The sequence below is a fragment of the Phalangium opilio genome, unplaced genomic scaffold, assembly GCF_054372755.1.
Source record: "Phalangium opilio isolate 3A_F unplaced genomic scaffold, DU_Popi_V2 ptg000217l_1, whole genome shotgun sequence".
In the NCBI taxonomy this organism is placed as follows: Eukaryota; Metazoa; Arthropoda; class Arachnida; order Opiliones; family Phalangiidae; genus Phalangium; species Phalangium opilio.
In genome coordinates, this window is record NW_028324218.1 from 6,971,077 (window position 1) to 6,990,624 (window position 19,548).

At 34.7% G+C, this 19,548-nt stretch overlaps 1 protein-coding gene across 3 annotated transcripts; it reads right to left on the minus strand.

Annotated features, from left to right (window-relative positions):
• Window positions 1–548: 548 nt before the first annotated feature.
• Window positions 549–19,323, minus strand: Aplip1 (JNK-interacting protein Aplip1). Of its 3 annotated transcripts, XM_089857014.1 has the most exons (12): window positions 18,840–18,932; window positions 18,377–18,426; window positions 18,061–18,211; window positions 17,371–17,497; window positions 12,368–12,542; window positions 12,149–12,282; window positions 10,432–10,614; window positions 10,240–10,320; window positions 7,778–7,881; window positions 7,573–7,677; window positions 7,256–7,434; window positions 549–5,481 (listed from the first exon to the last, which is right to left on the minus strand). In XM_089857014.1, the coding sequence occupies exons 3-12, from the start codon at window positions 18,184–18,186 to the stop codon at window positions 5,409–5,411; spliced, it is 1,287 nt and encodes a 428-aa protein (XP_089713140.1). In that variant the 5' UTR covers window positions 18,187–18,211; window positions 18,377–18,426; window positions 18,840–18,932; the 3' UTR covers window positions 549–5,408. The 3 variants fall into 3 exon arrangements, with proteins under 3 accessions (XP_089713140.1, XP_089713138.1, XP_089713139.1); XM_089857012.1 differs by lacking the exon at window positions 18,377–18,426 and having other exon boundaries at window positions 18,840–19,323; XM_089857013.1 differs by lacking the exons at window positions 10,240–10,320; window positions 18,377–18,426 and having other exon boundaries at window positions 18,840–19,323.
• Between the last annotated feature and the right edge of the window lie 225 nt (window positions 19,324–19,548).

Genomic DNA, 19,548 nt, shown 5'->3' on the forward strand with positions numbered 1-19,548 from the left:
TTTTTATATATTATTGGTTAAATCGCGATATTTTTTATATATTCTTGGTTAAATCACGGTATTTTTTATATATTCTTGGTTAAATCACGGTATTTTTTATATATTCTTGGTTAAATCACGGTATTTTTTATATATTCTTGGTTAAATCACGGTATTTTTTATATTTTCTTGGTTGAATCGCGATATTTTTGATATATTCCTAATTAAATCGCGATAATTTTGATACAATGTTTATTAAACCACGGCTATCTCGGTAAAGTTTGATTAAACCACGACTATCTCGATAAAAGTTTGATTAAACCACTAATACAATAAAGTAATAAAATCACGTCAAGTTTCATTAAAACGCACCATAATCTGCAGTGAACTCCCCCTCGTTTGTGTACGTCAGTACGTCAAATTTTGACATTTTCATATCAGAATAAAATCTAAAAGATCCAATCTTAACTTAAACACATCATTTCCTGGTTATCAATTTTCCGTTGCAATATTTTTAAGTCATGCCTTAAATTTAACGACATTAAAATAAAATAAAAAAGACCATAATATTTTCTTGAAACATATTTAATATTTCTTAATATAATACAAAACAAAAAATTGGGGATGACCACAATAGAAATTTAAATAATAAAAAATTCAAGTTTCTTTTTTAATTCTTTGGCATTGGTAGTTTTTATTATTTTTATATATTCCTTAAGTTTTTTATTTAATTTTTAATAAACTTTAAACCAATATTTAAAATAATTATAGCTCTGAAATAAAATATAAAAACATTCGTATTAATAGCTATATTCTACCCTGTACATGCATGCGTGTAGCTGAAATTTTAAGCTAACATTATGCAAATTTTAATTCTAATTTTAAGTAAAATACTAATTGCTAATTGCTAATTAAGATCAAAATTCAAAATACTAATTTATAATAATTCAAAATATAGTAAAAAATATATAACTCATAAAAGAGAGCTAATTTGACGTATGTTTAAAATAATATAATATAACGTAATTTAATATAATATATATCTATTTTTTTAGGTATTAATATCCTACTTACCTTAATTAATCTCGATTGATTTAAGGTGTAAGTTTTAATTATAATTAAATCAATAATTTCTGATCTAATTCTATAGTTTTATCTTAAATGCTTATGCAAAAGTTGGCAAAATATTATATTCTATTTTTTTTTTGACAATAAAAATAAACATACGCAGCTGAAGCCCAGATTTGAAAATTGAAAAAAAAAAAAAAAAAAAAAAAAAAAAAAAATCAAAAAAAGTTTTTTATTTTTGGTTTTTGAGCTTCAAAATATGTTCTGCTCTCATATTTGTTTACTTGTTTGTTGAAATATATAGTTTTAATTATATTAAAGCAATATTTATAAATACTTTTTTTTTTTCAGATCTGGGCTTCAGTCGCTATAATTTGTGCACTAATTAACATTTAATTGAACTTATCTTAATTGCAGCTAGAGAGAGTGCGCGTAGAGCAAAATAGGTTTATGTACATACAACTTACAATTAACCATACCGTAAGTGACATACTACAATTTTTTAAGTAGAGATGAATAGGTGTATCAAACAATAATAGGTAGGTAGTCCTTATTCAATTACTGAACATTTTTTTTAAAACTTCGCTACATTAATGACTTAAATAATACGCTAAAAAATTAAGTATGGAATTAAACCTTACTCCTGGGAGAGATCCGTGTTTGGTATCAGCAGGGATAGATATAATTTTAGAAGTAGGAATGGAGAACAGAGTAATCTGGGCGCGCGTCGAAGTCCCGGACCCCCTTCCACGAACGTCATCAAAACGTAGTTTAAGTGAGCAGCCAATAAGATAATTTAAACTTTAGAGGGAGGGGCTCTATACTGGGCTATCAATCGGACTGTAGTAAATATTAACCGTTCTCCATTCCTACTTCTAAAATTAAATCTATCCTTAGTGTCAGTTAAGTTTATTATTTAAGTAAATTTACAAAGAAATTTCGTTGACAAACCGTGTTCTTCGAAATAATGTCTCCAATAGACTATTCCATAAATTACTTCCATAGAAAACAACACAAAGGCGGGAGGCCACCCCCAAGGGTTATGTCCCTCCCGCCAAGATTAAACGCGGGATTTTATCTGACTTGCACTGCCTCTTTCGGTGTCTCTTGGCGCGAGGGACAAAACGCAAGAAGGCGACCACCCCCACCCCTGTGGTGTTTACTTCTCATATATTAATAGAACCGTCTATTCTGCCGATATATCTAAAACCTAACATTAGCCTAAAAGCCCAAAGTTAGTTTCATCTAAGGTTGTCGCCATGTACAGCTTTAAGAGTATAAGTACAACATATCTTTCTCAATTCAAGCTGGCAGTAGAGGAGGTGTATGATTAGCCACGGTTTATCAATGCCATAAAGGGTTCTTTCCGACCAGAACACCCGGTGTGAACGCTATTCTTCAGATAAAGACGTTATCTTCGCGATCTTAAAGGTATACTGAGCGTGACAAACATTTTGACTACACGTTTCGATAAAAGACTTTTAAAGTGCCTGTAACCCTTTCAGAAATTGAACAAGGACCACCCAATGATTCTTTACTACCCGATAAAACACTTTTCAAAGTGCCTGTAACCCTTTCAGAAATTGAACAAGGACCACCCAATGTTTCTTTACTACTCGATAAAACACTTTTCAAAGTGTCTGTAACGTTTCAGAAATTGTACAACGACCACCCAATGTGCCTTTACACAAAGAGATTTCAATCCCATAAATGGCAGCGTCCTACACCTCTATCTTCACAACAGGAGGCGTACAAAAACGCCCCCAATAGGAGCGATACACATCCTACACCCCTCTCTACAGATATTTCAAGTTAATTAATTTACCTAACAACTTAAACTTCTTAATTAAATTAATGTAGCAATAATAAATTGTTAGTATGTCACTACGGTATCTTCTGACTGAACTCCGCAAATATAACGCAATATTATTAGAGAGTAATTGAGCACTGATAATCTTCCAATAGGACATGAGGAATTGTCCTAATTATAAAACCCTATTGCTGTTCCACAATTTAACTATTTGTGCCAACATGTAGTAATTAATTAATTAATTTAATTTTAACTTACGCTAAGCATTGAGTAAAATAATTAACCCAATTGCAAAAACGTTAAGAACTCAATCAAAAATTTAACGAAAATAGTCTAATTAACGAAATATTACTGCGCATGTGCAGAAATAACGCACATTCTTGATTGAGACAGCCATTATTAAAAGAACGTATCTTGAAGTAAAAAGATTGAATTAAACTCCGCGCCATTTTGCGTAATTAACCTAATAATTTTCCCGCCTTCAGAGTTCAAAGGTTAAAAAAGTTGTTTTAACCATTTCAAGGTACGTTCTTTCCGTTATACATTGACCTCAAGTTTAACTATAATTCTCAGTAACAACCATTGTTAAAAGAACGTATCTTGAAGTAAAAAGATTGAATTGAACTCCGCGCCATTTTGCGTAATTAACCTTATAATTTTCCCGCCTTCAGAGTTCAAAGGTTAAACACGTGGACTTAACCATTTCAAGGTACGTTCTCCCGTTATAAATTGACCTCAAGTTTAACCTTAATTCTGAGCAAAATAAAAACATTTGTACGAACATGTTGTTTGATTCGGTCTACAAACAAACCTAATTAGTATTTACTTCTAGTGACATTTGTTGATTTATTTTAATTTTAAACTATATACTTATAATATTCAACAAAAATGCTATAGTATTTAAGGTTTAATGTATATACATTACATTGACATCAACATTTACAAAGATAATATAGTTTATTCAGGTTTTGTTAGCAAAACATATTTGGGGGGGGGGGGAGAATACGTTAAATTTGGGTAGTATCTTTCTTCCTATTTAGTGTTATTTTTTTCTTTCGTAGGAAGTGTTAATTTCAAAAACAATATTTGTTCCGTTTATCAAAAAATGTTTCTGAAGTAATATTAGTGATGACGCCTTTAATACTGTAGATTTCTCCATTAGAGAAAATAATTTTAATTAAAGTGAGTATAAACTCTTGATTATATTAATTAATATATTTAGTTTATATTCCTTAATTAATTTGATTAGTCCAGTCACTTAAAGACTTAAAATATAATTGACTTCATTGCCAAGTTATTTGTCTTGTAATCTTTCTCAAATATGATGAAATTTTATCAAACTAATTAATAGTAAATTATATCAGATAATTGGGACTTGGCAATTCAGGTTTAACTCCGCCCCCAGCGCCATTACGGGATGTTTTTATTACAGAATGAAAGCTATATAAGCCCCTCCTCCTGGAATGGTTTTTAGCATTAGTGGAAGGTAACGTGACGTTGCATGACGTAGTACTACCAAGCGGCAGCCCCTATAGAAATCATTGTGCCCAAATATATATCCCATGTTAATATCTATGCGGGTTTTGTGGGCGGGGCTTGAGAACTTACCATCGCGTAAAGGCCTCATAATTCTGATGGCGTCTTTCTAACTGGTATGTTTTTTAGCATTAGTGGGAGGTAACGTGACGTTGCATGACGCAGTACTGCCAAGCCTCTATAGAAATCATTGTGCCCAAATATATATCCCATGTTAATATCTTTGCGGGTTATGTGGGCGTGGCTTGAGAACTTAATATCGCGTAAAGGCCTCATAATTCTGGTGTCTTTCTAACTGCGATTTTATTGGTTGGTGGCAGAGCGTGGTCATTGGCGCGTGCATGGAGATAAATTATTGGCCATGTAAAATTTTTCATACATAATGATAAGTCTAGCCCCGCCCACAGGTAGTTGAGTGAAAATGGCTACAAAATGCTTCCTATTAGCTTCTTTTAAATACGTAACATAATCATATTTTAAACACTAATTACTTTGAGCTGACTGGACTAAACACCCAATGCCATACTATAATATCCACCAATATTACTTCAAAAAGTCGACTGACTATCCATTTCATATAGACAAGGCTTAGATTCGTAAAGAATCCAAACTTACCGCACATTTGCTTAATCCCCTTACAATTTCATAAGTGTTAATTTTTTTAATTTCAGAGCACATATTAATTATTTTCCTATCACCCATTATACTTTACATAGTAACTTATATAAGGTTTCAAATATGGAGAATATTTTGGTCATCAACTGTACAGTGTACACTGGCATTATACAAGATTTGTTTCTTAAGTGCGTGTGCGAAGGGGGTATTCAAACATTTTTATTTTTCAAATTTGGAATATTAGAGATTCATTTGGAATTCTTAATTTTCCTCAATGTGATTTGTTGGTTTTAGTTTTAGTTTTAATATTAATATTTGTAGTTAACTGTAGGAATTAATAACTTCAATGTTGTTAATCTCGAAGAATATAATATATATATGTATTCAACCCCCAGAGAAATCATTCAATATAAATATCCTCAACAGGATATGCCGTTTCGATAAATTTGAAATAGAACCTGTGAAATGCCCGTCTATAAGCGGGAAAAAAACGGTATTGTGTTTCGTTTAATTTAGGGCCTTGTAATGTGCAATGAAGTGTAATAATGTGTAATAAAATATTGCTGCTAAGTATATTACGGATTTGGGGTGCAAAGACAAGCGTCTCCGAATCAACTTTAAGTATAGAAAGAAGTGATATCTAATTTATTAGGGAGAAGGTATAAATTCGCCATATTTCTAGGTTTTATCTCCAGTTCAAATGTAGACGTGTCCGGAGTTAATCCCCGCCGCCTCTAAATTACAACCAGTATCTCATTGGTTCTTGAAAGCTCACGTCAGCGCGACGCGAATGACGAAAACTACAGTCGTATTTTCCGACTGAGGAGAGGAGGCGAAATAGCCCGGTGGCCTCCTTTTGCGTCCCCCCCCTTGTATTTTGAAAGGGGGACTGGGACTATGGGACGCTGCGCGCGAATACTTAGGTCCCCCCTTGTATTTTGAAAGGGGGACTGGGACTATGGGACGCTGCGCGCGAATACTTAGGTCCCCCCTTGTATTTTGAAAGGGGGACTGGGACTATGGGACGCCGCGCGCGAATACTTAGGTCCCCCCTTGTATTTTGAAAGGGGGACTGGGACTATGGGACGCTGCGCGCGAATACTTAGGTCCCCCCTTGTATTTTGAAAGGGGGACTGGGACTATGGGACGCTGCGCGCGAATACTTAGGTCCCCCCCTTGTATTTTGAAAGGGGGACTGGGACTATGGGACGCTGCGCGCGAATACTTAGGTCCCCCCCTTGTATTTTGAAAGGGGGACTGGGACTATGGGACGCTGCGCGCGAATACTTAGGTCCCCCCCTTGTATTTTGAAAGGGGGACAGGGACTATGGGACGCTGCGCGCGAATACTTAGGTCCCCCCTTGTATTTTGAAAGGGGGACTGGGACTATGGGACGCTGCGCGCGAATACTTAGGTCCCCCCTTGTATTTTGAAAGGGGGACTGGGACTATGGGACGCTGCGCGCGAATACTTAGGTCCCCCTTGTATTTTGAAAGGGGGACTGGGACTATGGGACGCTGCGCGCGAATACTTAGGCATCTTCTACCTTCTCTCTAGTAAACTAGATATCACTTCTTAAGTCTAGACAAAGGACAAAGGGACGTGGCTTAAAAATGGCTAAGCACCTTTCACTCAAAATGGCGGAAAACGTTACCGGGTTTCGGTGGAAGACACCCGATTGGTTAATAGGCTATTGAGGGGTTTAGTGTCTTCATGTCAAAGTTAACTGAACTTCACGTAAAGGGAATAGAGGGATGTGGCTTAAAAATAGCTTCGCACCTTTCACTCAAAATGGCGGAGAACGTTACTGGGTTTGGGGGAAGACACCCGATAATTGGCTTAAAGGCTATAGAGGTGTCAAAATTACTTCAACTTTATGTAGAGTGAGGGCAAAGTTTGTGGCTTAGAAATAGCCCCGCCCCTTTCACTCAAAATGGCGGATAATTTAACAGGGTGAAAGGGTAGTGGGTTAAGGCTCCCGATAAGATGCGTAAATCAAGCAACTTCGTTTAATCTTTTGAATATTATAGGTGTAAAAAGGTCCCTAAGTGAAAGGACAGAGGCTTAATAATGGTACATCCCCTTTCCCTCAAAATGGCGGAGAACATTATTGGGCAGTGGGGGAAGACACCCAATTGGCTGAGTAGGGATCTGGCGTTAAGTAGACTAGATTTTCACGCATTTTCCCGCTCCCACACAAATAGGCAAAACGAAACTACTGATCCGCAATAAAGAGTTTTGACTTACCCAACTGCTTCAGCTACGTCTCTCGTTGATTCTTGGCCCATAAAGATATGACACGCGAAACGCTGATGAAGCGGATGCTTCGTAATAAACCCAAAGTACCTGTGATCATAAGGGTGATACCCGCAAAACGTCACGTTCTTCAAGTTGAAGAAGTAATCATGCATTGGCACGTGATTTGGCTACAAAAAAAAATAGGTCAAAATTGCGTGAATTTATTAAAAATTATCGACAATACGATTAAATTAAGAATAAATATTAACTGTTAAAATATGAATTAGTAGCAATAGGCCTATAATTACAAAAATACTTTAACGTACCAAAGGCCTCTTGTGATCCACCATTCTTAGGCCTTGATCATTAATCTCTAAAATGCATGGATGTGGTCCGTGTACCCCAACATCTTTAGCACAGGCTCGCGCTACCTGTAATGAAAATTAAAGAAAAACGTAATTTTTAACACTAGGTTTAATTAAAGAACAATAATTAATTTTATTTTTTTTAAAAAAAAGGAGTAATAAGTACTTTTCGAACAGCTTGACAAAGAACATCATTTCCTTTATGACAAGTAACTTCTATTGAGCCCAGGAAATCTAGTAAGTACCTCTCCTTTTTCCCTTTGATTGCATCTGTGTTTAACCATTTAAAATGTCAATTAACAGCAAGTATAATTTCAACAAATTCGTCGAATATATATGTGTAAAAATTGGTCGAAAATTTATACGAAAAATTGGTCGAAAATATATACGTAAAAATTGGTCGAAAATTTTATACGTAAAAATTGGTCAAAAATTTTATACGTAAAAATTGGTCGAAAATTTATGTGTAAAAATCGGTCGAAAATTTATATGAAAAATTGGTCGAAAATTTATATGAAAAATTGGTCGAAAATTTATATGAAAAATTGGTCGAAAATGTTTATGAAAAATCGGTCGAAAATTTATATGTAAAAATCGGTCGAAAATTTATATGTAAAAATCGGTCGAAAATTTATATGTAAAAATCGGTCGAAAATTTATATGTAAAAATCGGTCGAAAATTTATATGAAAAATTGGTCGAAAATTTATATGAAAAATTGGTCGAAAATTTATATGAAAAATTGGTCGAAAATTTATATGAAAAATTGGTCGAAAATGTTTATGAAAAATCGGTCGAAAATTTATATGTAAAAATCGGTCGAAAATTTATATGTAAAAATCGGTCGAAAATTTATATGAAAAATCGGTCGAAAATTTATATGTAAAAATCGGTCGAAAATTTATATGAAAAATTGGTCGAAAATTTATATGAAAAATTGGTCGAAAATTTATATGTAAAAATCGGTCGAAAATTTATATGAAAAATTGGTCGAAAATTTATATGAAAAATTGGTCGAAAATTTATATGAAAAATTGGTCGAAAATTTATATGAAAAATTGGTCGAAAATGTTTATGAAAAATCGGTCGAAAATTTATATGTAAAAATCGGTCGAAAATTTATATGTAAAAATCGGTCGAAAATTTATATGTAAAAATCGGTCGAAAATTTATATGTAAAAATCGGTCGAAAATTTATATGAAAAATTGGTCGAAAATTTATATGAAAAATTGGTCGAAAATTTATATGAAAAATTGGTCGAAAATTTATATGAAAAATTGGTCGAAAATGTTTATGAAAAATCGGTCGAAAATTTATATGTAAAAATCGGTCGAAAATTTATATGTAAAAATCGGTCGAAAATTTATATGTAAAAATCGGTCGAAAATTTATATGTAAAAATCGGTCGAAAATTTATATGAAAAATTGGTCGAAAATTTATATGAAAAATTGGTCGAAAATTTATATGAAAAATTGGTCGAAAATTTATATGAAAAATTGGTCGAAAATGTTTATGAAAAATTGGTCGAAAATGTTTATGAAAAATTAGTCGAAAATGTTTATGAAAAATTAGTCGAAAATTTATACGTAAAAATTGGTCGAAAATTTATACGTAAAAATTGGTCGAAAATTTATACGTAAAAATTGGTCGAAAATTTATACGTAAAAATTGGTCGAAAATTTATACGTAAAATTGGTCGAAAATATGTATGTACAAATTGGTCGAAAATCTATACGAAAAATTGATCAAAAATATATGTGTAAAACTGATCAAAAATATGTTTAAAACTGGTCGAAAACATATTTGTAAAACTGGTCGAAAATATATGTGTACAACTGGTCGAAAATATGTATGTACAAATTGGTCGAAAATCTATACGAAAAATTTATCAAAAATATATGTGTAAAACGGATCAAAAATATGTTTAAAACTGGTCGAAAATATATCTGTACAACTGGTCGAAAATATATCTGTACAACTGGTCGAAAATATATCTGTACAACTGGTCGAAAATATATCTGTACAACTGGTCGAAAATATATCTGTACAACTGGTCGAAAATATATCTGTACAACTGGTCGAAAATATATCTGTACAACTGGTCGAAAATATATCTGTACAACTGGTCGAAAATATATCTGTACAACTGGTCGAAAAAATATATAAAAACATTGGCCAAAAATATATATACATATATGAAAATTGGTCAGAAATATGAAAAAATTGGTCAAATATATATATAAATTATACAAATTGGTCGAAAATATACATAAAAATTGGTCGAAAAATTATATAAAAATTGGTCGAAAAATTATATACAAATTGGTCGAAAATATAATATATAAAAATTGGTCGAAAATATAATATATAAAAATTGGTCGAAAATATAATATATAAAAATTGGTCGAAATTATATACAAATTGGTCGAAAAATTATACAGAAATTGGTCGAAAAATTATATACAAAATTATCGAAAATATATACTACTTGGTCAATAATATAATGTATAAAAATTGGTCGAAAACATATATAAAAATTCATAGTGCATAATTGAAAGGATTTTCTTCACCCAAATAAACCGTGCAATAAAAATATTCCTATAGGCAATTCTAAGATAGAAACTAACCTGGATCTAGCTCTGAATAGTCTATGTCCATTGCATAGGCACTTGGAAAAATACCAGACTGACCACTACGAAGATTAACCCCTACAGAAATAAGATAGCACACCGTTAGTGGAAAGCACTTCCCCCCAAAAGCCAAACACATACGTGCATTATTAATAAATAAATAAATGAATTGGAACTATTATTACATACCTTCACACCATAGGTCATCTCCTTCTTTCTGTACATAAATAGGATCACCAATTTCAATCTCGAGTTCGTCATTATGCCTGGATAAAAATTTGTGGAGTCCACGGTGCGTCGCGTCTTGTAGCTGCAACCTGCTACCCGATGGCGTTGAACTTAGTGTGCTACTGGAGGATCTGGAAAGACTACCTGTGGTACAACCACAACAAATAAAAACGTGCAAATTCATGAATAAATCAATAAGTAGTCAGCTAAAGTATTGTAGTATCTAAACTTTGATCGCTCTCTGTCATGATCACTAAGCTTTCTATACGTTGATCAATCTCTGACACGATCACCAAGGTTTCTATACGTTGATCAATCTCTGACACGATCACCAAGGTTTCTATACGTTGATCAATCTCTGACACGATCACCAAGGTTTCTATACGTTGATCAATCTCTGACACGATCACCAAGGTTTCTATACGTTGATCAATCTCTGACACGATCACCAAGGTTTCGATGTGTTGATCAATCTCTGACACGATTACTAAGGTGTTGATCAATCTCTGACACGATTACTAAGGTGTTGATCAATCTCTGACACGATTACTAAGGTGTTGATCAATCTCTGACACGATTACTAAGGTGTTGATCAATCTCTGACACGATCACCAAGGTTTCGATGTGTTGATCAATCTCTCAATCTCTGACACGATTACTAAGGTGTTGATCAATCTCTCAATCTCTGACACGATTACTAAGGTGTTGATCAATCTCTGACACGATTACTAAGGTGTTGATCAATCTCTGACACGATTACTAAGGTGTTGATCAATCTCTGACACGATTACTAAGGTGTTGATCAATCTCTGACACGATTACTAAGGTGTTGATCAATCTCTGACACGATTACTAAGGTGTTGATCAATCTCTGACACGATTACTAAGGTGTTGATCAATCTCTGACACGATTACAAAGGTGTTGATCAATCTCTGGCAGGATCAGGAAGGTTTCTATTATAGCAATGTTTCTATATGTTGATCAATCTCAGGCATGAACAGTAACGATTCTATTATAGCAATGTTTCTATATGTTGATCAATCTCAGGCATGAACAGTAACGATTCTATTATAGCAATGTTTCTATATGTTGATGAATCTCTGGCATGATCACTAAGATTTCTATATCACAACGATTCTATATGTTGATCAATGTCTGGAATGAACACTAAGGTTTCCATAACACAACGTTTCTATACGTTGATCAAAATAAATGGTAATATCACTAAGATATCTATATCACTAAGATATCTATATCACAATGTTTCTATACGTTGATCAATATATATGGTAAAATCACTAAGATTTCTATATCACAATATTTCTATACGTTGATCAATCCCTGGAATAAACACTAAGGTTTCTATAACACAATGATTCTATACGTTGATCAATCCCTGGAATAAACACTAAGGTTTCTATAACACAATGATTCTATACGTTGATCAATCCCTGGAATAAACACTAAGGTTTCTATAACACAATGATTCTATACGTTGATCAATCTCTGGAATGAACACTAAGGTTTCTATAACACAACGTTTCTATACGTTGATCAATGGTATGATCACTACGATGTCTATATTACAATATTTCTATATGAGGATCAACTCCTGGTATGATCACTACAACTCCAATCAATCCCATTCCAAATATAAAAAAGAAAACGGGCACTTACTATTCGCAACTGGAGACAAGGATTTCAAGCCATCAGGAGAATGTGCTGTGGAAGTACCACTATCAATGTCACCATTGATTTTACTTTTGGAATCTTCGGGACTAGAATCATCAGGATTGACACCACTGTAATATCTAAACGTACCAAACCGAAGAATACGTTTCATTCCACCAATCCACACTCAACGTTGACAAAACATTGAATGAACTCGCACGTTACCTCAAACAAGGTCTAGGCGAGACTCCCGACGTATCTATTTCCAAGAACATATTTTGGGATACTTGACGTACTAATCGTGACTTTATCGAACTTTCACCTCTCCTATCCTTATCAAGTTCTCTAAATTCATCCGCTAGAGACGTAGCGGTCGCTTCATTCACAAGCCTACCTAGAGCTGATCAGTGCGAAAGTTGTAATAGTGTCGATGAAATTCGATTTTTCGATAAATAACTAGATAACTTTCTTCCAATTTATAACTACGTCATTTCTTTTCAAAATTTCGTAAAAACTACCATAAAATATTGCTAACTTAAAATTACGTTTATTACCGATTATAACAAGACGTTAGCTGAATAAGAAAAACAAGTACTAAAGAGTAAAGAATTGTTTAGGTAACTACACTATATAAGGAAGTTCAACAACCTAAGTCTGCACTTTCACCTGGAATTTTTTTTACTTAAAAACAAGATTTAATTTCTTTCTCTAAACTATTTGTAAAAACTAAATTTATATACAGGGTGATACAAAAGGGGTACGTAATTATAGGACCGAAATACAGTGGGTTTTATGGGTGATTTTGAGTCGAAAATGTTCAGTGATATTTTGAGTCGAAAGTGTTCTGTGACATTTTGGCTTAAGTTACGATTAGATTATTATATGATTGGCCCCTTAGCGTCGAAAATGTTCTGTGACATTTTAGCTTAAGATATCATTAGTGTTTTATGGATGACACACTTGAGTGCAATGAGTCGAAAATGTTCTGTGATATTTTGGGCTTAAGTTAAGATTAGAGTGTTTTATGGATGACACCTTTGAGTCGAAAATGTTCTGTGACATTTTGAATCAAAAGTGCTGTTTGACGTTTGGCTTAAGTTACGATTAGATTGTTTTATGGATGACCCCTTAGCGTCGAAAATGTTCAGTGACATTTTGGCATAAGTCATCGTTACCGTTTAATGGATGATACCTTTGAGTCGAAAATGTTCTGTGACATTTTGTCTTAAGTTAAGATTAGAGTGTTTTATGGATGACACCTTATCCTCGAAAACGTTCTCTGACATTTTAGTCTAAGTCATGATTAGCGTGTTTTATGGATGACCCCTTATCGTCGAAAACGTTCTGTTACATTTTAGTCTAAGTCATGATTAGCGTGTTTTATGCATGACCCCTTATCGTCGAAAATGTTCTGTTACATTTTAGTCTAAGTCATGATTAGCGTGTTTTATGGATGACACCTTTGAGTCGAAAATGTTCTGTGACATTTTGGCTTAAGTTATCATCATTAGTGTTTTATGGATGACACCTTATCGTCGAAAACGTTCTGTGACATTTTAGTCTAAGTTATGATTAGAGTGTGTTACGTAAGCAATTGTAAGACAATGCTAAGGGGTCACACTTGAACACATGAAACAGTGTCTCTTAGAGCAAAACGTCATAGAACAACTTCGACTCAAAATCGTTCATAGAACCCACTGCACTTCGGCAGCGCACAACACCACCCTTTTTGTAACACCCTTTAGATCTCTTCATCAGTAAGCCACATGTTTATAAAATGCATGCTTTGAAAAAGAGCCTCAGGCACTACTGTTGTATATAAAGCCATTCATGTACGACCAAATTAATCTAAAAAAGTCTACAAAAGCGTACGTTGTTCATTTAATTTTCTTTTATTGGCTTTAGATTTGAAAGAAGGCAGCTCTTACATGTACTGGTGTACACGGATTGGCCTGAAGAGATTTCATTACGATTTGCTGTTATTTATTTATTTACTTAGTTTTTTTTTGAGTAAGGTACGTCAAATTGTTTAGTACATAATGATAAACCACTTAGTAAGATTATGAATGGTAATGTGATATTTGAATGTAAAGTGTTGTATATTTGTCGAAACTAACTTTGGAATGATGTAACTGTAGTATTGAGAAAATGTTTCAAGTCTATGATAGCTTAATGTTCCCTCAAAAACAATTCACGTTTTTATCATTCAAGTAACTATCTCACGCATACATAGTTTTAAACAAGGGCAAAAATGACTTTGTATTACTCCGTGTGGTTTCCAATGTGCTAAGGTTGAACAGTACCCAACAACGATCTACATACTATCAAAAGTGGATGAGGGGAAAAGTATGAAAATGGCCAAAAGTCGACTCTCGAGTCATCAGAGTTTCGCCGTAGTTGACCGTTTTATTGGCGTAGCTATACACTGGACCTGTTCACTCCCTTAAAATAGGTCTTGTGTTAATTCGCGGTTACGCGGTTACCGTCGTCTGCTATTGTGTATGCTAGAACTTCCTCGATTTGTGTTTGTAGTTAGGACAGAGTAGCTGGTAATGTTTTAAAAGGTATTTGAAGGTATAATATGGATTTAAGTAAGGTTATCGAAGCAATAGAAGAGCCCGTAAAACTAGATACGTTTAAAACAAATCTCGGTGGTAATTTAGCTATAGCGCGAACAGCTTGCGTCGTGATGCGCGTGATCGAGTGGGCTATGGTTAAACCAAGGAGCATTTATTAAATGTCTGAACTACTTTCAGTCGCGACTTTGCAAGTCCATCAGTCACTAGTAAACTAAATAGTTATTGGCGAAACTTTGATGTCCGCGTTTTTTAACACAGGCTCTATGGCCATTGTCATACTTTCCCTCTCATCCACATTTGATACTATACAGTGTCTCGCGTACACTATAATGTTACGAACAGTGCCACATAAACTTCAGAAATGTCTGCCCAATTCAATATTCGCGGGATACAGTGGACCACGACACTATAATGTGCCATTTCTAGTTTAGCATACATTACATTATTTCTCTTTCACAGATCGTAAATCCTACACAATCATATAAAAACCCTTGCAGTAACTAATTTCAGAATTTCATTTGCCACAAAACGAAATCATCAAGGTACTGGTCAATTGAAGGTGTTCCCGATGTCTATGTATTTGGGAATGCAACCTCACCGTGTCGAATTGCCTAGCAGTGATGGAAGGCTTTCAATACATAGTTTACAGGCGTGGAGGATTCCTAACACTAACACAAGGAGACCTGGCAACTTAGAGTGTAAAATAGCAGACGATTTTACACTCTAAGTCGCTTGGTCTCCTTGTGTTAGTGTTAGGAATCCTCCACGCCTGTAAACTATGTATATACGTATATGTACACAAAACTGGTTCTTGTGCAAGACTGGTGGAAGTCAGGGACAATATATACTCATAGGGGACTATCAAAAAATGCGAAATTATTCATTTCTAGGACGAGTTTCAAAGGGATTCTACACTTTCGCGTGCATTACACTAAATAACTAACTAACTAACTGGGTATCAGCGCAACACTCTGTTGGTTATTACCACACTGAGTAAAAACTGTTGGGTCAGGGACAATATATACAAATACTGGACTATCAAAAAATACGAAATTATTCATTTCATGGACGAGTTTAAAAAGGATTCTACAATTCTACAAACTCTTATAAGATACGTTTCACAAGTAAACAAATAATGTTCGATCCCGAGCTTTATACTGAACTTCAAAATCGTCCTGGTGCCACGATTTTTCAATTACCAAAGCTATCACTTTTACCAGTCTCCTTTACTTTGAAGAATCCATGGAATCGCGTGCATCACACTAAATAACTAACTAACTAACAGGGTATCAGCACATAACTCACGTTGGGTTCTACCACACGGAGTAGCAAACAATGCGAAATTATTCATTTCTAGGACGAGTTTAAACATGATTCTACACTTCTACAAACTCTTACAGGATATGTTTCACAACTCCTTTTAGAACCCTAGCTTTATACTGAACTTCAAAAACCGTCCTGGTGCCACGAACTATCAAAGCTCTCACTTTTAACAGTCCCCTTTACTTTGAAAAACCCACGGAATCGCGTGCACTGCCTTTCGCGTGCATCACACTAAATAACTAACTAACTAACAGGGTATCAGCGCATAACTCCGTTGGTTATTACATCACCACACGGAGTAATAAACGGAGAATTATGCGGTTCCCTCAGTGTTGCATGAGCCAGAAGATTATAGAGAGAAAGACCTAGCTAACAGTTCACGTCAAACGGAGTCTGCATGACAGGTTGACTGTCATACAAAACCAGCTCTGGCATAACATGGAGGGCCAGAGACAACCAAAACAGTTGGTCAATGGTCCCTGCAGGTCTCGCGCTAGGGACCTTATTGCGCCCAGCAGATGGGATATTAGGCTGGCCACCGGTCTTCTGACCGGACACTGCCGGCTTAATAGACACCTCCATCTGATGGGTCTTGCTGACGACCCTCTCTGCAGGTCGTGCCGGGAGAAGGATGAAACATCCGCTCACGTACTTCGCCTCGCTTAGACTAGAACATTTTGATTCACACACTGTGGAGCCCCCTCAAGGGTCTCCTCTATTACGGTGGAGCGAATTCTTCGCAACGCTGCAGCTACGGGTCTATTCAAGGCCTGAATACGAGGGTGCACAATATGCCTTTGGCATCGGTGCTAGGGCGCGTACCCACCTCAACAACAATACTAATAATAGCTAACAGTTCAGTTTTAGCCAGTACTTCACTAACTTGCCTCACCAGGGGCCTGACAACGGTCACAACACTGCGCTATAAAGCAAATGAGAGTTGTGTACGTGTCTCTTCCCATATCTTTCCCATCAGAAGGAGACACTATATAGAGCTATCTCAGTTGTTACGTCAGCGATTAGGTAAAACGTCCCCGGGCTTAGCTTTGGGTTCAATTTCTTTCTATAGAGTAATGGCACCTACTTGCCTTTGACTGTATTAAGCTCTATGGGTAGTTAACATGGAGTGCCACTACTCAAGAAAATTATCTAACCCCCCCTGATGATGAAATTTGAAACTAAAGTGGTTTATCTTAGGATACGTTCCCTTCACAAAGCAATCAATCAATAATTTTAAGGAAATTAATTTCCATTGATAGACAAAAAGGAAGGTTTGGACAAATCAATTGGACATTCGCAAAATGCAAAATAAAAAATCTAGCCTACGTTTCTTATCTGGTGGAATTTCTGGTAGCCTACGCCTTTTTTTTATTGGTTTGGCTGCTGAATTCTCCCCATTTTCCAACGCTGGTTTTGGGACCCAAGGAGGCTTCAATTTCGAACATTCAGAGTCCTTTAACAAAATATTACCGACATTAAATGAAAAGCTTTTAATTGATATTTGATTTCTGAATTTTATGTTAATTTTAAGTGTTTAGACTATAGGGTAATGGCAGCCCTCTGCCTTCGACTGTATTAAGCTCTATGGGGAAATAACATGGGGTGCCATTAGTCTATATCTCTTGTATTTATTTAATTAATTAAATATTAGGGATAAAGTTCGCAAAAATCTTAAATATTAGGGATAAAGTTCGCAAAAATCTTAAATATTAGGGATAAACTTCGCAAAAATCTTAAATATTAGGGATAAAGTTGGCAAAAATCTTAAATATTAGGGATAAAGTTGGCAAAAATCTTAAATATTAGGGATAAAGTTGGCAAAAATCTTAAATATTAGGGATAAAGTTCGCAAAAATCTTAAATATTAGGGATAAAGTTCGCAAAAATCTTAAATATTAGGGATAAAGTTCACAAAAATCTTAAATATTAGGGATAAAGTTCGCAAAAATCTTAAATATTAGGGATAAAGTTCGCAAAAATCTTAAATATTAGGGATAAAGTTCACAAAAATCTTACCTCAAGAGGCCTGGATATGTCTGTTGAATGATTACTTAGTGTTTCTTCTTGACTACCACCACCATCTACCCCACTATCACTCATTGAAGACAAATTTTTAAGATTTTCCTCTTTATCATCTTCCATGGGACTGTCAAGGTCTACCGCCAATCTAAATCCAAGCAATTCCAATCCAATCACAATAACGCGAGCCTTATCACATGAACATCGCTTCATTTTCATGTTTATCAGGCGCGCAATGCAATAAAAATAAAAATAAAACACTAAGCCTAACATGAAAATGAAGCCAGTGTGTGACTGTGATCATAAAACTCACCATAACAACGTGCAAAAATAATTAAAATAACTCATAAAACGGCTCAGAAACTAAAGAAATTAAGTTAAAAAACAAAAAATCAAACGGAGTTTATGCATAGGATTGAAATAAAAAGCTGTTTGACAGCTTAGCTTGGGAAGAGAATCTATGACATGACACGATTTAGACTGTCCTCTAATTCTTCTCTAACTCTAAATGAGTTTCGTTATTTTATCGCGACAATAATCGAATAAAAAAAACAAAAATTGGTTCTGTACGAATTGGGTCAACTTAATTCATGCCCTAAAGGTAATGAAATAAAGTAGGGCTAGCCAGTCTTAATGGTCTTTTTAAAATAAATTCGCTAAGCCTCGAGCAAATGAACGCCCAATGGGGGAAACCGGTAATGAAAAATGATGATTCGGGAGGGTTTCGGAGGACAAAATTTGAATATAATTGGTAATTATAAGATTTACTTAATTACCTGTAGCAATCTGAAGGTGCTTTTATGTATTGAGGCATGTTATCGAAGACGACTTTAAATTCTAAAAATTCTGGATCCCCCATGATCGTCGTTACGTTTACGTACTGCCAAAACCTAAGCCTAAATCCAACTTACAGGCTGCTTTATAAACGTTCCAAGTATAAATAACATTTTGAGACTAGAATCGTCTAGTTAAAAGAGGTGAACTGAACTAATCAATAACAAGCCGCGAAACTTGAAATATATTTGCGAATCATACACCCCTTTTGATTCAAAATCATACAGAATTTTTTGTCAATATTTTTCAAACAAATTTTATAACACTTTGATGCCTTGTAATCATATGAATAATCATAAGGGTTGCTTAATAATAATAATTAACAACCAAGAATGCCTTAAACATGAAATAACCAAACCTAAAATGTCAGATATGATAACCAAATAACAATGAACAAAACCACTATCTAATCAAATTCCACGGCGACCTTTGTCACTGCTATCCTATCCTACTCTACCAAATTTACTGTTCACCACGACTTGACAAAAGAGCGAAACTCGATGCGGTTTAACACATAAGGTTAGACCTTGCAAGAAAGAAAGTAGTGCTTTAAAAGTACAGCTGAACAATGTAACTGAGACTGGAAGAAAAACTTCAAAACGCCTATAAACACACCCGGGCTACTTTCTCACCTCATTTATGGATGATGAG

Bases quoted from the DNA above. Each gene is read 5' to 3' on its own strand.
- Aplip1 (XM_089857012.1), bottom strand. From the start codon at position 18,922: ATGGGGGATCCAGAATTTTTAGAATTTAAAGTCGTCTTCGATAACATG. The intron at 7,678-7,777 runs GTACTTATTACT...TTTTCATTACAG, and splicing joins TTTGTCAAGCTGTTCGAAAA to GTAGCGCGAGCCTGTGCTAA. The intron at 5,482-7,255 runs GTAAGTCAAAAC...TCCCGCTTATAG, and splicing joins GACGTAGCTGAAGCAGTTGG to ACGGGCATTTCACAGGTTCT.